This window comes from Cynocephalus volans, chromosome 3 (genome assembly GCF_027409185.1).
Source record: "Cynocephalus volans isolate mCynVol1 chromosome 3, mCynVol1.pri, whole genome shotgun sequence".
NCBI classification, from domain to species: Eukaryota; Metazoa; Chordata; class Mammalia; order Dermoptera; family Cynocephalidae; genus Cynocephalus; species Cynocephalus volans.
The window spans coordinates 118,084,786-118,103,217 of NC_084462.1; the positions used below are offsets into that span (position 1 = coordinate 118,084,786).

Consider the following 18,432-nt stretch of genomic DNA (forward strand, 5'->3'; position numbering starts at 1 on the left):
TTATATACATTGTTATTTTGGAATAATTGAGAAAGCAAAATTGGAATGATTTAGTAATAACTACCATTTTTTAAAGTCCTGTTTGATTTGGAGTATCAGAAATGTAAGGCATGCCCTTGTCTGTTAGGCCAGTCCCTTTCCAGCCCCCTTGCAGTCTCGAGGACTTCCCCCATGTACCCCACTCTCCAAACCTCAGCCCAGGCTGTGGATCGTGCCTGCATTTTCCTGAGATTCCATCCTCAGAGATGTTGACTGTCAGGGCTTCCTCATTCCTCAGGTGCTGTCACTACAAACAGCAGCTTAACCCACTGCCTTAAGAATTTCATTGTCAAGGGGAAGTGTGTGTTCTCCTGTGAAAAATGTTAATCACCCTATAGTAGCTCCTGTGAAGGACATACAGTAGTTCCTACATTAACTACTGTATTGTTGGAGAAAGGCCATTTTCCCTTTCTTCAGCTACAGATAGAGAAATATCTGCCTAGAAACTGTCATTTCCTTCAATGGAAAAGGAAGGCAGCATGAGCAGAGGGAATCTTTAAAATGGAAACTTTGTGCTAAAAAGATGTCCCTGTAATATATTGCTGATCAAATATAGGAAAACGTTGTCAAGACTTATTACAGTGATATTTGGGTGCTATTTCACATTTAGAGATCTATGCCATTTTGTTGTAGAAAATTGTACAGAAAAGTCTCAGAAATTATATGAACACTGTATAATTTCTAAGAACATCAGATCTTCACTAAAAGATCTATCGAACATTGTGTGTTTTCCCCTTAGTTCTTTAGTAGTCGAAGCACTACACATAGGCTTCTTTCAGATAAACAGACATGGTTTCTTTTTCCCAAATTCAGCATTCATTTATAAATATTAAAACTTTCACAGCCGTATCATTCTAATTATTTCCCTTAACACATTGAATCCACACTTAAATTGTAGAAGAAATTTAAATATGTGTTGCATCAAGGAACTTTGAATCAGCATAAGACTTCTTAAAGTTTTAATTATATTATGAGATTGAATACCTCTTTTTTGTCTCAATTGGTAGTATAATGTGTTAATAGGCTCTGGGATAAGAATTATGAAGATTTTTTTTAGTTTTTAAAATCCTCTAAATATGAATTTAAAAAACAAACTCAAAAATTTACTACTCATGAATACAGGAGGTTTTTTCCCCCTTGTATTTGTTTTTAATCATGCACCATGCCTGATTAACAGTTCTTGTCCCTGTTTCTCTTCTCTGGTCATTGGTTATCCTATATGTTAAATGGCAGAAATTAACCTTGTTGAAAGTATATTGAAAAAGCATTATTATTATTTGTTTTTAGATGTTTACATGATGCATTGCATGAAAACTCCACATCCAGTGCTTTCAACAGCAGTTTCAATTTATAGTATTGCTGTATGGGTTAAGCTATACCCAGTACTAACTATTTCAGTATCTCTTCTCCAAACCTGAAACTCCCCCAGTGTCAAAGGAATGCACAAACACTGAGGAGTTCAGTGTTGAAAGAATGCAATTTGTGAACATGGGAAGCAGGCAAAGCTGTGAGGGCCAGTTTCCGAACGAAGATTAAGTCCCGTATTCTAAGCAAACAGAAATTTTTATTTTGATAGGAAAACACACACATACACACACACACGCTAATGCATAGCTCATACGTTGCTGAGACTCCTAGGAACCCCCTCCAGCTTCCTTGGCCCCACTGTGAGGGAGGCTGAGATTCTTCAGGGGAAATCTCTCTCCTTTTCTTCAGTAGCTGTGGAAGGACTCATTAAGCATTCTGTGCTCCATTCTTTCCCAGACCCTGACTTTGCTTAGCTCAAGTGCTAAAGCTCAGGGGAGTGATGTGTGGGGATTCCATTGAGCATGCCCTTTCATCCTCCCTTCCCCCAGGCTCAGTGTGGAAACACATCTTTGCCCCTTGGATGAAGGATGCAGAGGGAAGCCATCAGAGGTGACCTAGCAAGACGCTCGCATTTTTACTAGGGGGATAGTTCCATTCTTGAGATACTACTTGTAGAACTTTAAGGCTATGTTCACCTATGAGAAAGTACCCCTAAAATGGTATTCCTTATCTGCCAATGACTATGTTTTCCTAATAAAACAATCCATTGGAAACCCTGCTTCACAGTGTCATACTCATGTCCACTTTTGAATGTCTTTTTCAAGTGACCCCCTCCACAGCAGCCCCTCTGCCACCCCCCACCATGGTCCACTCTCCCACTCTGAGCTGTGCTGGTGAGTCACTGGGGTGGGGAGGGTTATGACAGGAAAGGGCAAGCAAGGCAGGACACAGGCAAGCAGGGATCGTGACTTTCCTCTTTTATTATGTGTCCACTGAGCTGTCCTGTTTCTGTTTTGTAATGGGTTCTTCCATGGCAAGCTGACCTTTTGGCTGAATAGGTCAAACTCCTTCGGAGTGCTCATCCTCAGTCTTGCTCACGTTCCCCTCTCCCCTGAGGTGAGGCGCGCTGGTTAGGAACACGACTGGGAGTGAGTGGTGTATCTCCTGAAGGGCAGTTGTCTTACACTGCACTGAGTTAATGCCCAAAGACCACCGTGTGAGGTTATGCTAAAGAGTCCAGATTAGAACATTTTTGTTGACATTGTTGAGAGGCAGAACTAATTTTTCAGATACATATTTCAGACTGGGGTTTTTCTGTGTCTTCTACTTTTTAATACAAGAAAGACCAAATGCACAGTCCTAATGACTCATCATATCATTTTGGATTTCTGGAAAAGAATCAGAATTTCTGTAGTTGACATTTATAAAATCAAAATCCCTTTTCTGTATGATACGTAGTTAATTTAAAGTCTCTTAAAACTCTACATGTTTTATTTCTAACCCTTGTAAAACATGAGATAGTAGGGTTGTGGTGTTTATTGATAATTATATGCTGGGCCTGATTTTATTTTAAATTGCTTAAAATTTTCAACTGTTTATAGGCTTCACAACACCAGTTACCTTATAATAGTTAGAGATTTTCAGCATCAGTAGGCTCTCAGTAAATGTTGAATCAAATTTTAAATTGAATTACTATGGTTGATATTTTTTTTCTTATATCAGTTTGTATAGGCTGTTCAACTTACACAGTTCTCACATGTCACCGTCAGAGCTAGTGGCATAATTGTCCTAGACAAGGGATTACACATTCCATTTATTTAGCAATGTCTCTGTGTGTGTGTTGTGTGTATAGGAGGGTACTTCAAAAAGTTCATGGAAAAATAGAATTGAAAAATAATATGAATCTTTCCATGAACTTTTTGAAGTACCCTCATGTATGTGTGTGTGTGTGTGTGTGTGTGTGTGTATCTTTTTTTTTATTAAGTAAATGAACTATGTCAGTAGATCAGATGAAACAGGGACCTTGTGGCAACAATAAGTGTACATCGTGTCTGGGCTACTAAATGGCTTCAGAAACAATGCATTACTTTTCTGAGGACAATGTACCTCACTGAGGAAATGCCCCTTTAGTTTTTCTTTAGAAATTAATAAGACTTTTTAAACACAATGAGATTAACATGGAGAAACAAAATAACTGTGTTGGCATTATTCCTGAGTTATCAGATGATTGTCTCAACTCCCAAAATGCCAAATGTGATAGAATTGCAGGATAAGAAGTATATATTTAATGTCTATTCAGTTACCAATAATGCTAGAGTTAAAGCTGGGCTCCTACCGGGGCATAATGGACTCCTGTTTAACATATTTATGTTGGTTGTAAAATTAGGAACTGTCATTACAGCCCCACATCACCTGCATAAGTGCAAAACATATAAATCAAGAGAAGTTCTAGTGCCATAAAAATGCCATTGAATAGGTTATCATGAAACTACTTACAAGATACTTGTGTATTATGCTAACACGTATGGGGTGCACAATCAGATTTCTAGAGGATTTGAAGAACAAAGAATAACTATGCAGGTAGAACTCATGGATGTAAGACCCGATGAAGACGTTTATTTAGAGAAAAGCCTGAGCCCTAGTGGGGAAAAGGCAGGAAAACAAAGGCCATCAATAGCCAGGCTTGAATAACCCCTGCGCACCCCACTGAAGACAAACTGCCTCTATGCTTGTAGAAGGCATTTGAGCTGCCATCTGTCATTACTGGAGCTTGCCTCTTGGGCCTTCTAGTGAATAAACACTCTCCTTACATTTCCTGTGATATTTTAATATCCCCTAAAGCTGGTGGATGTTGCTCTCTTGGCCTCCTCTTCATCCAGTTCTTTGTAGAATAGTTCATATTCTATAAAATTAGTTTTCTTTTATGAGTGGTTTATTTTGAACTTTGTAATTGGAATCCCTGAAGTACCTCCTAAATTATAAAGTATTACACTCTGGTTTCTCTTCAGATCGTATAAATCTTTCGCCTTTTACTAAATTATAAAGTATTAATAAGAAGCTTTCAAATCCTAATTATTGCCTCAAAAACAGAGTGGACACTTTTAGAAGTTTTTCAACTCCCCTTTGTCCCTTCCAAAAGCCACCTACCCCCATAATCTTTAAAAATAAAAAAGGCTGCAGATTTTATTCATGTGGGATCATTCACACCAAGCTACCATAATGTGCAATTAACACTCTAGAAACTGAAAACAGTATTCATCAAGACAGCTGCATTATCAAAAATGCCAAAGGAGTTTTGAAGGGAGTAATGGGCATGTTAGAATAGGAAATTAATCAGAAACTCTCTCTCTCTCTCTCTCTCTCTCTCTCTCTCTCTCTCTCACACACACACACACACACACACACACACACACACACAGAGTAGTACTGGCTTAAGTATATCTGAATACTAAAATTTTAAAAATTCTATGTTTATATTTATAATAATCTCAGGACACATAACTCATTTTTCTGTTTTAAGGTTATTAGTGTATGTTTTGCTTCTGAAGCAAATGAGGAGGTTGGAGTAGAGATCTCTAGGATCACTTCTAGCTGGAATATTCATTGGTAATAATCACTTTTCAATTATATTTAATAAATTTTCCCATTTTAAAAAAATGCCCCTTTTATTTTCCTCTTGCCAGTAATAATGATAATTAACACTCAGGCTATTTTCAAAGTGCCTTTCAGACATTGCAGACACTAAATTACAATTGCAGGGGTAAACTCCCTAATTTTGTACAGCACAATAATCATAAGTGCATTTATATTGTAATCCCTACTAAACTATGGATCCAACTAACTGACTTAGTAACTTAAACAAAACAGAATTATCCCAGCAGTATTTTGCTGGGATTTTCTTGTCAAGTAGCTCAAAGTGTTTTAGAAGTAAGAAAGTAAGGGATTTTGATTTTATAGTCAATTAATAGTATGTAGGCTTGAGAGAGCAGAAATTTGTAATAATATTTTCAAGAAAAACAGGAAGACATGAGGAATTTATTTGTTGGAAGCATAGAAAAGATCTGAATATTTTCCTTTATAAATGTCTGTAAAGCAAACAGATGTTTATGATGCCTGAGAACTAAAAAAAAAAAAAAAAAAAATTTGTAAAAAGATGACCCTCAATTCTGGATTCTACAATATCATGCATTAAGACCACTTTTGTGAAGGATTACAGTGGCTCTTTGAGTGGCAGGTGCCTGCAGGCAAAGCATGTGGGGTGTGCCAAGAAGAGGACAGACCTCAAGTAAGCAGGAGAACAGGAGTACTGAAGACCTCCAGATAAGAAACAGTCACTGACCTGGTCAGACATGCTGGCTAAGGGTCCACCTGGGCTTCTTGCTGGTCCTGTAGGAATACTTACATGTGACTATTCAGTAAATATGAAATCTAGCCATCTTGGGACATTTAACATTAGTGCAAATTGTCATTAATGTGAATCTCTTATCTGATATATTGTGCTTATTAAATTGTGATAAAGTTATTACATTAAAAAATACAAAAAGTTTGCTGTTTGCTTTTTTCTAGCCTAGAGGATATGAAAAGTTTAGGTTTCTCTGGGGGGATAAGGCAGTATGTAAATGTTTGAAAAATGTTAGTTGGGGCTGGCCAGTTAGCTTAGTTTGTTAGAGCACAGCCTTATAACACCAAGGTCCCGGATTCGGATCCCCATACCAGCCAGCTACCGGAAAAAAAAGAAAAATGTCAAACCTTAATTTAAAGAAAAACAGTGTACTAATTTAAAGGAATTGGAATGTTCATATGTTTTTACTCCAGTATAAGAAAAACAAACCAAAAAGAAAAAATATTTTTTAAAGTCTGAATGGTTTTTTTTATGTTTTTAGAAGTTGGTTCTCTGAGTTGAAAATTCAATCTAGGCTGTATTTATACTCAGACAACTCAGAACCAAAATTTATACTAGATGATGTTTCTTTCAAATCTCATTGCTACAATAACTAGGTAGTCATGCAATTAGGAAGAAATTAAGCTGCAGGTATGAAATCAGAGCTCCAACTTAATTTTTCTTTTTTCTTTCTTTTCTTTCTATCTTTTTTTTTTTTAAGTTATAGGTGCACAACGAAGGAGAAGCCCCAGTGCACTAGCCATTGAAGTATTTGAAGCACATTTGGGAAGCCACATTTTGCAGGTACCTTTAAAAGAAAAAGAAACTTGCTTACATTTTAGCAAAAAAAAAAAAAAAAAAAAAAAAATCCAGACGTTTAGTCTTTTTTATAAATGTTTTCTATTTCAGCTATGAATTTGACTGTTGTTATTTTATCTTGGAATTCTGAAATTCTTATGCATTTATTTTTTTTTTCTTTTTAGAAAGCCATCCCTTGAGAGAATATTAATGAGAAAGGGAGGGCAAGTATTATTTGTGCTGTAATAATTTAGATGAATTGCTCTATTTAGTTGATGCACAATGTATAGTTAGCTGGCTGTTCCCAGAATGACAGTGTGTGTGCTGTATTTGTAAGTGAATATCTGTGTGTCTTTGGAGCTACCTATTGTTTTTGGAAGAGCAAAGTTTTGTTGTGAAAGTACTGTGACATTTTTATGTGTTGCCAAATTTCAGTTCTTTGCTTGAGTGTGTATTTGTAAGTGCTTTCAATCTTGATGTTTGCCTCTGCAAATTAGAAAATTTCTCAGGGTAAAATTTTAAAGTATATTTTTAAGTAAAAGGAGACAAAATAATAATTAACTTTTCCAGTGAATTGCACAGCAAATAAATATGAAGCTTACTAGGGTGGAACTCTAGTTACTTAGCCCTAGAGAAGATTTATCCCAAGCTCAGCATCTCACTTACTCACTTTTTTCTTAAGACTTCACTATCAATTCAACACATCTGCTTTCAACTATGGTTATTGTTTTACATTGTTCCTGTTTTCAGGGTAAATGTTGCCATGGCCCAATTTTTTTTTTTAACTATAGAAGATACATTTTTTCTTACATAGAAGTAGAGAACCAGAAAAGTTTGGGATATTTAGGCAGCTTATTGAATTTGGAAAGGGTGGTATGTTTTTCTTAGATAAACTTTGGGGTAAAGTAAAGAGAAACTTCAGATTCATGTCCATTCAGAATTTTTTTTTTTTAAAGGCCTCTATGGAGCTTTTATTTCTAGGTAGTTAAAAGTAGTATTGAATCTAGCATATTATTCCCTAAAGTATGTTCACTAGGAGAGTGTTTTCACTAGGAAAGTATTGCATGATTCTCCATGAAAAAATTAGCTCAGGGTCAGATCCCAGTTGTTCTCCAAACAGTTCCTTTGCCGGAAGTTTGAGAATCGCCCAATATTTCTTCAAAGGATGAATTCTTCGGACCCAACCTACTGAATCAGTTTACAGAGTAGGTTCAGCAATTTTTAAGGTAATTTTGATGTGCTGTCAGGCCTGAAATATCACAATTCATATTTGCAAATTTAAGGCCCTGAGAAGTCTTACTTTGTTTATTTTTGTTTATTCTGTATTTTTGATTTTCTGTTAATATCTGCTTATATATTATAGAACTAATGTTTCTTGAAACACACCTTGGGAGATGTTATTCTATCATGTACATAAAATTTGAATTACTTTTGCAGTAACCTAGGATTAGTTTTAAGGATACAAAAATGATCATATTTCTTTCTAGATCTTCAAATTTTTATTTCTTTCTTTCCTATACATACTTTGTTCACAATCTCCTTTATAAGTTTTGTATGGGTTAAGACATATATATTGTTAGATTCTGATGTGTTTCAGGACTACTCTTGTATATATTCTGAAGCAGTTGGTGCCTAAAACTTAGTCAATGAAATAAATGGTTCAAAGAGTAGCCCTAGATTATTATCCTCTGCATTATTTCTGAAAATCATTACTCCAAAGTCCTATGAAGAAGGTGATTCAGGAGTTGCAGGAAGTGAAAACTAACACAAAACTTTGAAGTTTGAATTGAACATAAATTCAGTATAAATGTATGATATAGAGTGACTGTTCCAAATGCCAATTCAACACTATGCTTCAGAGAATAGAAGAGCTAGAGTGAGACTACAAGCTCTTCTTCCCTATTTTGGCTTGATCACACTCTACTCAGACACCACACGTTAAGAGAAAAACAGACAGCTTGATGTCATTTGGAGTAGAATAACCAGACCAGTGAGTGAACTAGAAATCCTGTTTCATGAAGAGTGGCAAAGGGAACTTCAGTTTGAAAAATACGCAACTTAAAAAGGCATTAATGCCTTCTCTATATATTTGAAGACCTCATGTAAAAAAATTAAATATATTCTGTGTGGTTTCAGAGTTTGGAAATAAAAGGAAATGGGTGCATATTGAACAGAAAAAGAAAATCACCTTCATACTAGAAAACTCCCAAATAGGATTGGCCACATTTGAAATATGTTCCAAGACGTTGGCTTTAAGGGGAAGTATAGCTGGCTTGGTGGGGATGTTTTCAAGAAAGTCAGATATCCAAGCATGGTTGCACTATGTAATCTTGAAATTGCCATTGAAACTAGAACTTCTTATATCATTTGATTTTTAACACCAATGGTTATGGAGTGGAACAACCATATAGTACTCTAAATTAAATACTAGAACTGTGGACAAGAAGAGGTTGAGAAGTAGTACAAACAAAAAGAGCCTCTCCTAAGCTATCTAATTAGTTGTCTTGCCTAACTAGCAGGAAAACCCTGAAGCCCACAGACCCATGTATGTACCACATTCAGCACTATCTCAGAGTTCTGTGAGGATATGATGGCTTCTACATTTTGTTTCAATAAGGTCCATGGTAGAATCTGGTTGATTCATGAGAGCCTGGATGAATTCTTCCTTCCCTTTCCTCCTTCCTACTCTTCCTTTTCTTGCAATTATTTGATAAAAACCTGTGTGGTCACCAAGGTGTAGGTATGGTTTCTAACCTCACAGTTTATAGCCGTTTATCCCCCAAATAAGTTTCAAATATGTGATAAGAACACAAAATTCACTGTATATGGCTGCTGTCTTGAACTAGCTGGCAATCATTTGGGGAAAGAGGAATGAAGAGTCCTCATAAAGTAAGAAATATCACACAGGGCAAGTACTATGGGGCTATGAAAGAGCAAGGCTCTGAATTTCTCATAAAGCGTCTAGGAAGACTTCTCAGCATTGTTGACAGATGAATGGGAGTTTATTAGGCAAATAAAATGGAGGAATATTCCAATCAAAGGAAACACCAAACACAAAGGCATGGAAGCAAATAATAATAAATCTTGTTTGTGGACTGTTAAGATGTTTGATTTCATGGCTGCTTCGCATGCACAGGGGAGCACAGAAGAGATGAAGGTGCAGAAATTATATGAGCCATATTGTGACAGGCCTAGTGAGCCAAACCAGGAGGTGTGGACTTGATTCTCTAACCAATGATGAGTCCATGGAGAAGACTTTTATGGAGGAGAGAGACAAGAGAAGAGTTTGGTTTATTTCTGGAGTTATTACCAAAATACAATGTCTAGGAAATCTTTGAGTCATGAGTGATGACATGAAGAGACCATTTAAGAAATTGTTACAACAGTCCAAGAGAAAGAAAGTGGAGCTCTTCCCCAAAATTGAGCTCTGTGGATGGAGTGACAGGTATGTAACTGAGATAAAATCCATGGTACATGATCTTTAATTTAAGGTGAAAGGCTGGGGGATGACAGGATTTAATAATGACTACAGGTTTTCTAGATTGGTAACTAGCTGTCTGATGATCCCGTTATCTGAACGAAGTTGAAAGAGTTCGTCTCTTAAAAATCCAAGTTGATACGTGGTGAGCAGTTGGAAACCTGGGTCTGATCCTCTAGAGTAGTATTGAAGCTAGGACTGAAGATAGGGCTTGGAATTCCTAATCACTGGTGTAAAGATGAATGACAGCTCAAATCAAGGAATAGGTTGTACACACATGGAAATGATGTGGAGCAAGGGCCAAGGTGAGGCAACCCTGAGATATATCATCATTTAAGAGGCAAGTAGAAGATAAGAAAGAAGTAGACAGGAAGGAAGGAAGAAGAAACCACAGGATTTGATTTTGCTAGAGGAAGGAGTATTATTAATATCAAGGTAGCTGAGGATAAATCCTTTAGTGGGACAAATATTGACGAGATGTCATAGGTTTTGACAATTGAAACAGTTGCAATCAAGTGTTTGGTGCAGAGGACAAGCCTAAAAAGTGATAAAAGGTAAAGGAGAAGAATCTGGATGTTTGTGGTAAGGGAAGAGTGGGAGATGAGAAGATACTATGAGGAGAACATTGTGTTTTTCGTATTTTGAGAGTATGTTTATATGTCTGAGATTGACTGGGCCAAGCATTTTGTGCATGCTAGCAAATAGATGAAAAACTAACTCTATTGGCCAATGATATGCTCTTGAGCAATCAGCCTTTTTAAAATCAATATCTATGGTCATGTCTCTATTAAGAAATAATTGGTTTCATTAGTATTAATGGCTAAATGCCATTTCATACTATGACTGTATTATAATTTAACCATTTTCCTGCTATTGGGTATTTTGATTATATCTAAAAATTTGCATTTCTAATGCAAATACCAACTGGTGTGTATGTATGTGTGTATTTTAATTAGAAAAACTAGTCTGGATAGATTTTAGCTTAAATTTATTGAATTTTTACTATGTACTGTACTAAGTTTCATGTATTGTCCTAAGCTTTCTTCTTATATAACCACTGAGTACTCCCAATATGTACCTATGAGATAGGTGCTCTGTATGATTACGTACATCTGAAAATTGAGTAAACTGAGACTTAGAAAACTTTAACCCAAGCTCACACATCTGTTTAGGTAACAACAGAATTTTAACCTAGAATGCTAATGCTAGATTATAATACTTCCCAAGAAAGGATAAGGACATTTTAAAAGACAGTGGTAATAAGAGGAAAGAATTAAGACATTTGTAGTTGGAGGGAAGAGTATTAGGGAACTCATTGAATTTGGAAGGTCAAGTAGAGGTCAGTTCTGAATACCAGTGTGGGGTTCAGGAAATGCCTATGGCTTCACTGCACCAAGTGACAAGACTACCTGCTACCTATGCCCCCAATGATGTTTCCTTGAAGTGCATATTAAGCACCCCTTGGTGTAGAGGGTTAGGGGGAAAAGGGGGAAGATGGACTTCTCAATTTTCAGTGCACCCATTTTGTGACTATGATATGTGTCTTTGCTGTGTGCATATAGTTACATATAATGTGTGCATATGATTACATATAATTTCTCTTAGGAAAATTAAGAAAGTTTGGTGGGATTCCTTAAAATTTGACTGCTTTTCCACTGAGAGAGAAAAAAAAACCCTAAATTTAATGGTTGTTCTATCAATGTAAAATCAATGCTTGCAAAGCCAGCTTCCAATCTAATGATCCAGTATCAGTGTATGTGGTCAGGGCCAAGGCCCAGGCAGTGTACTGTGCGACTTGGGGGCCACCATTCCCACAGCGGCTGCAGTACTGACTGTGACCAGTGTTACAGTCCCAGTGAATGTGTAGCTGTTTTGGTCATGAAGTTTAGAACGGAGGCATCTTTTGCAGGAGAGTTGAGAGTTCAAGGGATGTCAGCCTCCCAACTGCGAGACTGTGAGGTACATATACTGGACCTGAGTCGAGGCATTTTAGTTCATTATATTCTTCTTTGACTATTATAAATTAGATGAGGAAAAGATAGGCAAAGGGTCAAGACTGGAAATTGTACATATTGTGTCAGGCTACGTAAAAATCCAAGAATTTTAGGAGGTCACTATGTACAATCTTTCCTAATATAGCTGCACTAAGCGCAGACTTGGTTTCTGCTTTAAAAGTTCTTTTAGGGTGTTATTGTTCCCACTTCAAGATTTTCTTAATATAAAAAAATATGAGTAGTGTATTTTTTTACTTTCCCAATTTAGGAACCAGATAGAATATTCATATTTTACCTTTTTAAAGTTAAAAAAAACACAAAATAGTAACACATATCATCTTCATAAGATAAAATTAACTACTGGAATGACTTTCCCTTAGGTACCGTATTTATGAATGGAGTGCTTTAATTATTTTTATGCCCTTAGCAGAACGGTTTAAGTTTTTTTTCATTCTGTAAATAATGCTTGTAGAATTATTATATAAAGTTGCAATATTGTTTTTGCATACTCCATAGTAAGGCTGCTTTACTCACCTCATGGGTGTTAAAACAATCAAATCAAACTGAGTACATGGGAAATTTTTAAGGTTTATGTTTGTATTCATTGTCAGCATAGTGCATCAAAATATATATTTCATTACATTGTATAATACATGTCATTACTAATGAATGCCATGTACTTATAAAGTGATCGAAGGATAGTTTATCCATAACCCATTTTGGATCATAAAAGAAATAAAGTTTTGTGTGTTGGATGAATATAATCATAAGTACCTAAATGTTTGTTCATAGATGTTATAGAAATGCATTTCTTATTTAAACTAAGTCTTGGGAGAAGAAAAAGAATATTCTATAAGAAGTACCCTAACTGGAGGTAATGGTAGAAGTGCAAATGGAGGTAATGGTGGAAGTGGGTCAATTTTGTGCTTGGCCATTTTGTATGAACCCTCTTGTATCTATATCATTAGACCTTGCATTATTTCTGGCCATAGAGGAATTTTTATGTTGTGCTTAGAACATTCAAGCCCCAAACTGAAGAAGTATAACCCATAGACAGTCCCTTTGAGGAAGACAAGAAAGAGCCTCCAAGAACATCCTAAGATTGTAACACCTGAGGTTCTCTGACTGAGAGCAGATCAAAAAAGTCTAGGTTACCCAATTGCCTGTCTTCCCCAACATAATTAGGGAAATAATTATTTTTGCAAGGATTGGTTATTAGTACAAGAGCTCTCTTATGCAAGACACAGACATGGCCTCCTGTGGTGATGACCTTAGCAGAATAGTTTTTATTAAGGTATATGTTTTCCAAAAATGGTGGAGAAGGGAGCTCAAAAGTAGCTATTTTGTATTTGTTAGGGAAAGTAATCAAAGATTTGTATGGATGGTGTCATAGACCTCAGCGAACTGTCAGATTTCATTCATGTGGTTTTTCTTTCCCTAAGCACCTTCCACTGTGGAATACAGGATAGAGTCATGCCTCAAATAAAACAAGAGCCTGTGTTTTACAGAGGCTGTTATAGATCAGATGTAGGAGAAAATCAAGTCAATATTTATATTTAAATTTCTACATTTCTTTTGTTAATCACATTTCGAAGATTGGTTAAGGGCATATGCTGGAATTATGATTAGTTGGTCCATATACTATTTTGGTGCCTGCAGAGTTATTGTTAGACAAACAAGAACATAGGTTCTCTACCAGAAATATTTAAAAATTTGTGGTTGATGTAATAAGGAAAATAAAATAGTGTCTTATTTATAATCTTCGTTCAGGTATTTCTAGCCACAGTACTGCTCCAGTCTCAGAAGCCCTGCCTATTGTTGAAGACTAAGCAGAAGACTCAATAGAGAAAACATACTAGACATACAGACAAAATGAACTACTTATAACAGTGTTGATGTGAGGGTAAAATATGCCAACCCTGCTGTTATTGATATCTCCTTTAATCTCATTTAGCAAAAAAGGTTGATTAGACAATTCAAACATCTGCACAAAGGAAAATGAATATACATAAAACAGCTCAGAAGCTGACTAATACAAAGATACAAATTATTATTGTATTAAGATGCTGCCTAGCCAAGTCAACATTCCTTTTACATTTGATGGTGGTGTTTTCAAATGATTTCTATGAAAGAGAGTGGTACCTTCAAGTCTGTTTTATATTTTATCGATGAGTTAATTTCACCCTCATTTATTTTATCTGAACTTGTAAGTATAAAAGAAATGATCATCTCTAGGAAGTCACATCTTCTTATTCCTGATGGCTCTTGTTAGTAAAGTGGTATCCTGCTGGATATCAGTGCTAAAATAAAATAATTTCAAATAATAGAGGCATTACGAATTAATTCCTTTAGCTCTGATAGAGGAAGAAGAGAAAGGTGAATGACCCTGTGGTCTCCCCATGATATACAATGGTAAGAAAATGTAAACCTAAATATAGAAAAAGAGAAAGTTAGTGAATGTATTTGCATATGCAAATTAGCTTAATTGATACTGCTTGCCTCTACAGGGATTTTTCATTACAAACTGGAGTGCTACATTGTTCAGCTCATATTGAGTAATTTAGTAACTAATGAGACCAGTTTGCACTAATTTGCATATGATAAATGAGCTTAATTGCAGTAAATAACTTGGAGGCATAATTACTTAATTTTCCTGTGTTGCACGGCTTTTAAGTTCACGTATGAACAACTCAAGATAATTTTGCATATTTAAATTAGTTGCTTTTAAATTTTCTTGAACAAAAAAAAGGAACACACCTTATCAATTGAGCTCTAAAACAATCGAAAGTAAGAATTGTGGTATTTTATTTAAAAAGAAAGAAAAGCAGAAATTTTTTAAGTCTGTTGTTCACCTCCCCACATCCTCACCTCAAATAAGATATCAGTATTGAAACTTAGGAAATGCTTTTAATGTTTTAAGTTAATTCACAATTTCTACTAGTAACTGACCTGGGTTTAAACTGAAATATGTATATGAATGAATCATAACTTTTGAAATAAGGTTTATAAAATAGATGTGATGTGTTCGTTATCTAATTTGGCAAACTAATATTGGAGTAGTCTGTTGGATCTCCCACCTGCAATGTGCATTTCCTCCAGGTTGCTGGGCTTTAATGAAGTGAGCATCACTCTGACCCTAGCATTTATTTTCTATCTAGATTAATGTTTCATACTTACAGAATGGGTTTCACTGGAGAATCTCAGTGTGGTTTGCCAAGAATTATCTCATTGACCTTCATATTATCTCAAGAATGTATGTTTTATCAAAATCTCCACTCTCAAAATTGAAAAACTGAAACATACAGATGTTGATGGCAAACCATTATTTCATTATATTGTCCTGCCTTAGAATTTCACTTTGGGGGAAATGTATAATTTATTATTCCAAATTAACTTATTAGGTTATATAAAATCATATTCATGATTATGAGAAAATACCATGTAGTTGTGAAAGTTTAGAACCTGTCATTCAAAAAATAATTGCTCTTTAACTTATTGTGTATAAAAACTGAAGGAGACATGAGGACTATTCATTTGCCATAATCTGGAGAAAAATAACTCATGAAACTTTTCTCTGAAAAGCCCAAATCTCACCAAATTCAGAATAAGCTTCCTATGGCTTTCAGAGGTGGGCCAGAACATGTACTAATATTACTACATTCAATGTATAAAATTTGAGTCCTTCATATAATAGGTAATCAGGAAATACCTGGTGAATAAGAGAATGAATGAATAAATCCAAGCAGTCACAGTTAACCTCAGTACCAGTGCTTCGTCTCGCCTCAGTGTTCCTAGCTCAGTTTTTATCCATATCCTCTGCACATGGGAGAGAGTACGGCAGATTCACTGATGCATGGATTTTGGCATCTGGTCAAATTTGAGTTCACATCGCAACTTGCTTATTTACTAACTCTGTTGACCTAGAATGGTTGCTTGCCCTCTCTAAGCCTCAGTTTCTTCATCTTCAAAATGGAGAAAACAGTAGTGGAAGTATTTCTGGCAGGCATGTTGTGAGGACTGAACAAGATAGTGTAGTTAAAAGTGCTTAATACAGAACCTGGTATATGGAATGTGTTTGAGAAACATCTGCCAGTATGTGTGTCTATATGTTGGGTAGGCCAGAATAATGTGCAGGTTTTAAAGAAAAATGTTAATGTTTACCAGGAGCAGTATCAATAAAATCCTCTCAGGTTAAAAGAAGTACAAATCATTTTCAGTGAATACAACATAGATCGTTTGTTAATGGTTTTTATATTTGATAGTGTATATTATTTCAGAGTAAAAAAATTTAGAATTTGGCAATAACAATGTATTTTTACCTTGAAAATGAAAATCTTTCTCTTAAAAACCAAAGAGGTTGTCGGAATACTCTCATTAGCAACTTAGAAGCCACTAGAAAAAGTAGAGTTTGCAAAGGAACTGCAGAATCAAAGTTTCCTTTAGGCTGAAGTATGATATGCCATTATTCTTTTTATCAATCTGTAAACCTACTCTACTTGCTTAGAAAAATGGGGATAAACACCAAATTAGAAAATCAGAAGAGCTAGAGGGTAGAATTAGTCATTGTCCATTGCCATAAATTTTGTTGGCATAAAATGCACATATGATTCTCCTCATACATGTTACACAAAACCAATCACCTGCCATGCCAAAAGGGGCACCTTTTCACATTAAGATTAGAAGGGAGAAATTCTCAGAAAGATTTTCATGATGGTATTTGGCAGATACATATATTCCTCTGAGTTTTTATGTATTCTGTTAACTTTGATTTGCAGAGTAAACATATGTCGCCATTCACTGAGAAATATTGTAAGAGGTGTGGGTGAGGAGAGGGGTTTGAGGTAATTTATTTTGGAGGAAAGCCATGGTATTTGGCCACTTGATTGAAACTAGTGCTCATAGTAAGTGGGAACTTTTTAGTTCCAAAATTAATTACCTCAGGTGGCCAAGACCTAGGAAAATAAGACAATAAATTTAAAAATACTAAGCTACAATTCAGTACGTATTTACTGAGTGCCTAATTTTCATCAGACACTGAAGGAAATATTGGGAAACAAAAACATGGTTTTGCCTCTCTGGATTACCACTTTAAGTAGAGAAGACCCATAAGAAAGCAGACCAACACAGTTCAATGTAACATAGACTAGTGACTTTTGAGTCAGTTGTACTGGATTTGAATCTCTGCTCTTAGTTATGTGGATCTAGAGAATTTATTTAAACTCCAAATTTCTGCATTTCCTCAACCCAAAATGGGGATGGTAGCAATTCTTGCCTCATAGAGCGCTGTGATAATTAGATGAGATACTATATATAGCATTAGATGAGATACTACACATAGTATTAGATGAGATACTTCACACAGCTCAGAGAGTGCTCAACAACACTTGGCTGTGACAGAGGCTGACCCTAGAAGCAATAGGAGGGAATCAGATCACCCCATCTGGGGCCAGTCAACAAGCACTTCCTGTGGCCACAAATTTACGTGGTTTATATCCTTCACCCACCGCACACACGTGTGCACACACACATCCCTTTTAGGTTTGGTGTCCACGTGGGTCCCGTGGGAGTAGTTTGAAGGCCCTAGCCTCATTATGACTCATGTCTTCTCTTACAATGTTCACATGGGGGAAAGGGAAAAAAAAAGAATGATCATATATGGTAGACATTGGGAGAGGAAAAAAAAAGGTGCAGTATTATTGTGATCAGGCGTGTTTTGTTTGGGGCATGCTGCTATGAAGATAGTTTGCAAGGTATGGGAACATATCTGTAATTCTTTCTCAGGCACTAAGGGTGGCCAGATTATTTGGTGATTAATGTGGAACAGAAAGATAATTATATTATTAATTTTAAAAGTAGACAGAGGTTTTAGAAAATCATACGGTTATGTATCAAATATGAATATGAATAACTTTCTTATTGTGAAGGTATTTATTCTTCTGTGATGATGTATATAGATATCTACAAATATGTGCCATCATATTGTATTCTTCTTGGCTTTGGAATAGTCCTTGGTGTAGTAGGCATCATATTCTCATTACCAGCATTAGCTAGGAATGACATGGAATAAGGTGACACCAGCTGACTGTCATTTATCATGGACCCAAAACTCAGTCAATATGGCCAGGGCTGTTTTCCCATCTCAGTCTTCCAAACTTCACAAGCCTTTTGGACTCATTTGGGTTTGAGGAAAGATGGGTGCAGGGGAGGAGGGGATTAATGTGCATTTTCTCTCAAACTAAGCTGATCGTAGACACCTGTGAAGATCTTGGACCAGTAATAGTAGGCAAAAATACTTGGGGAAAGTGGCTTAGAAGAATCAAATCAGAATTATTTTCAGATATTAAAAAATAATCTCTAAATACAGTATGAGCCAAATTGAACACAGATATGAATTCTGTAGTCTACTTCACTTTTTGTAAGCAGACTGTTACAGA

At 35.9% G+C, this 18,432-nt stretch overlaps 1 protein-coding gene across 4 annotated transcripts in view; it reads left to right on the forward strand.

The window, feature by feature from the left end:
* Nucleotides 1–18,432, forward strand: part of NPAS3 (neuronal PAS domain protein 3) — an 857,631-nt gene that overhangs the window by 410,051 nt on the left and 429,148 nt on the right. For 2 of the 4 annotated variants that reach the window (XM_063090950.1, XM_063090954.1), the window contains one exon: nt 6,450–6,532. In XM_063090950.1, coding sequence (XP_062947020.1) covers nt 6,450–6,532 — 83 coding nt within the window. The remainder of the gene's footprint in view (nt 1–6,449; nt 6,533–18,432) is intronic. The other 2 variants (XM_063090951.1, XM_063090953.1) reach the window with 1 other exon arrangement.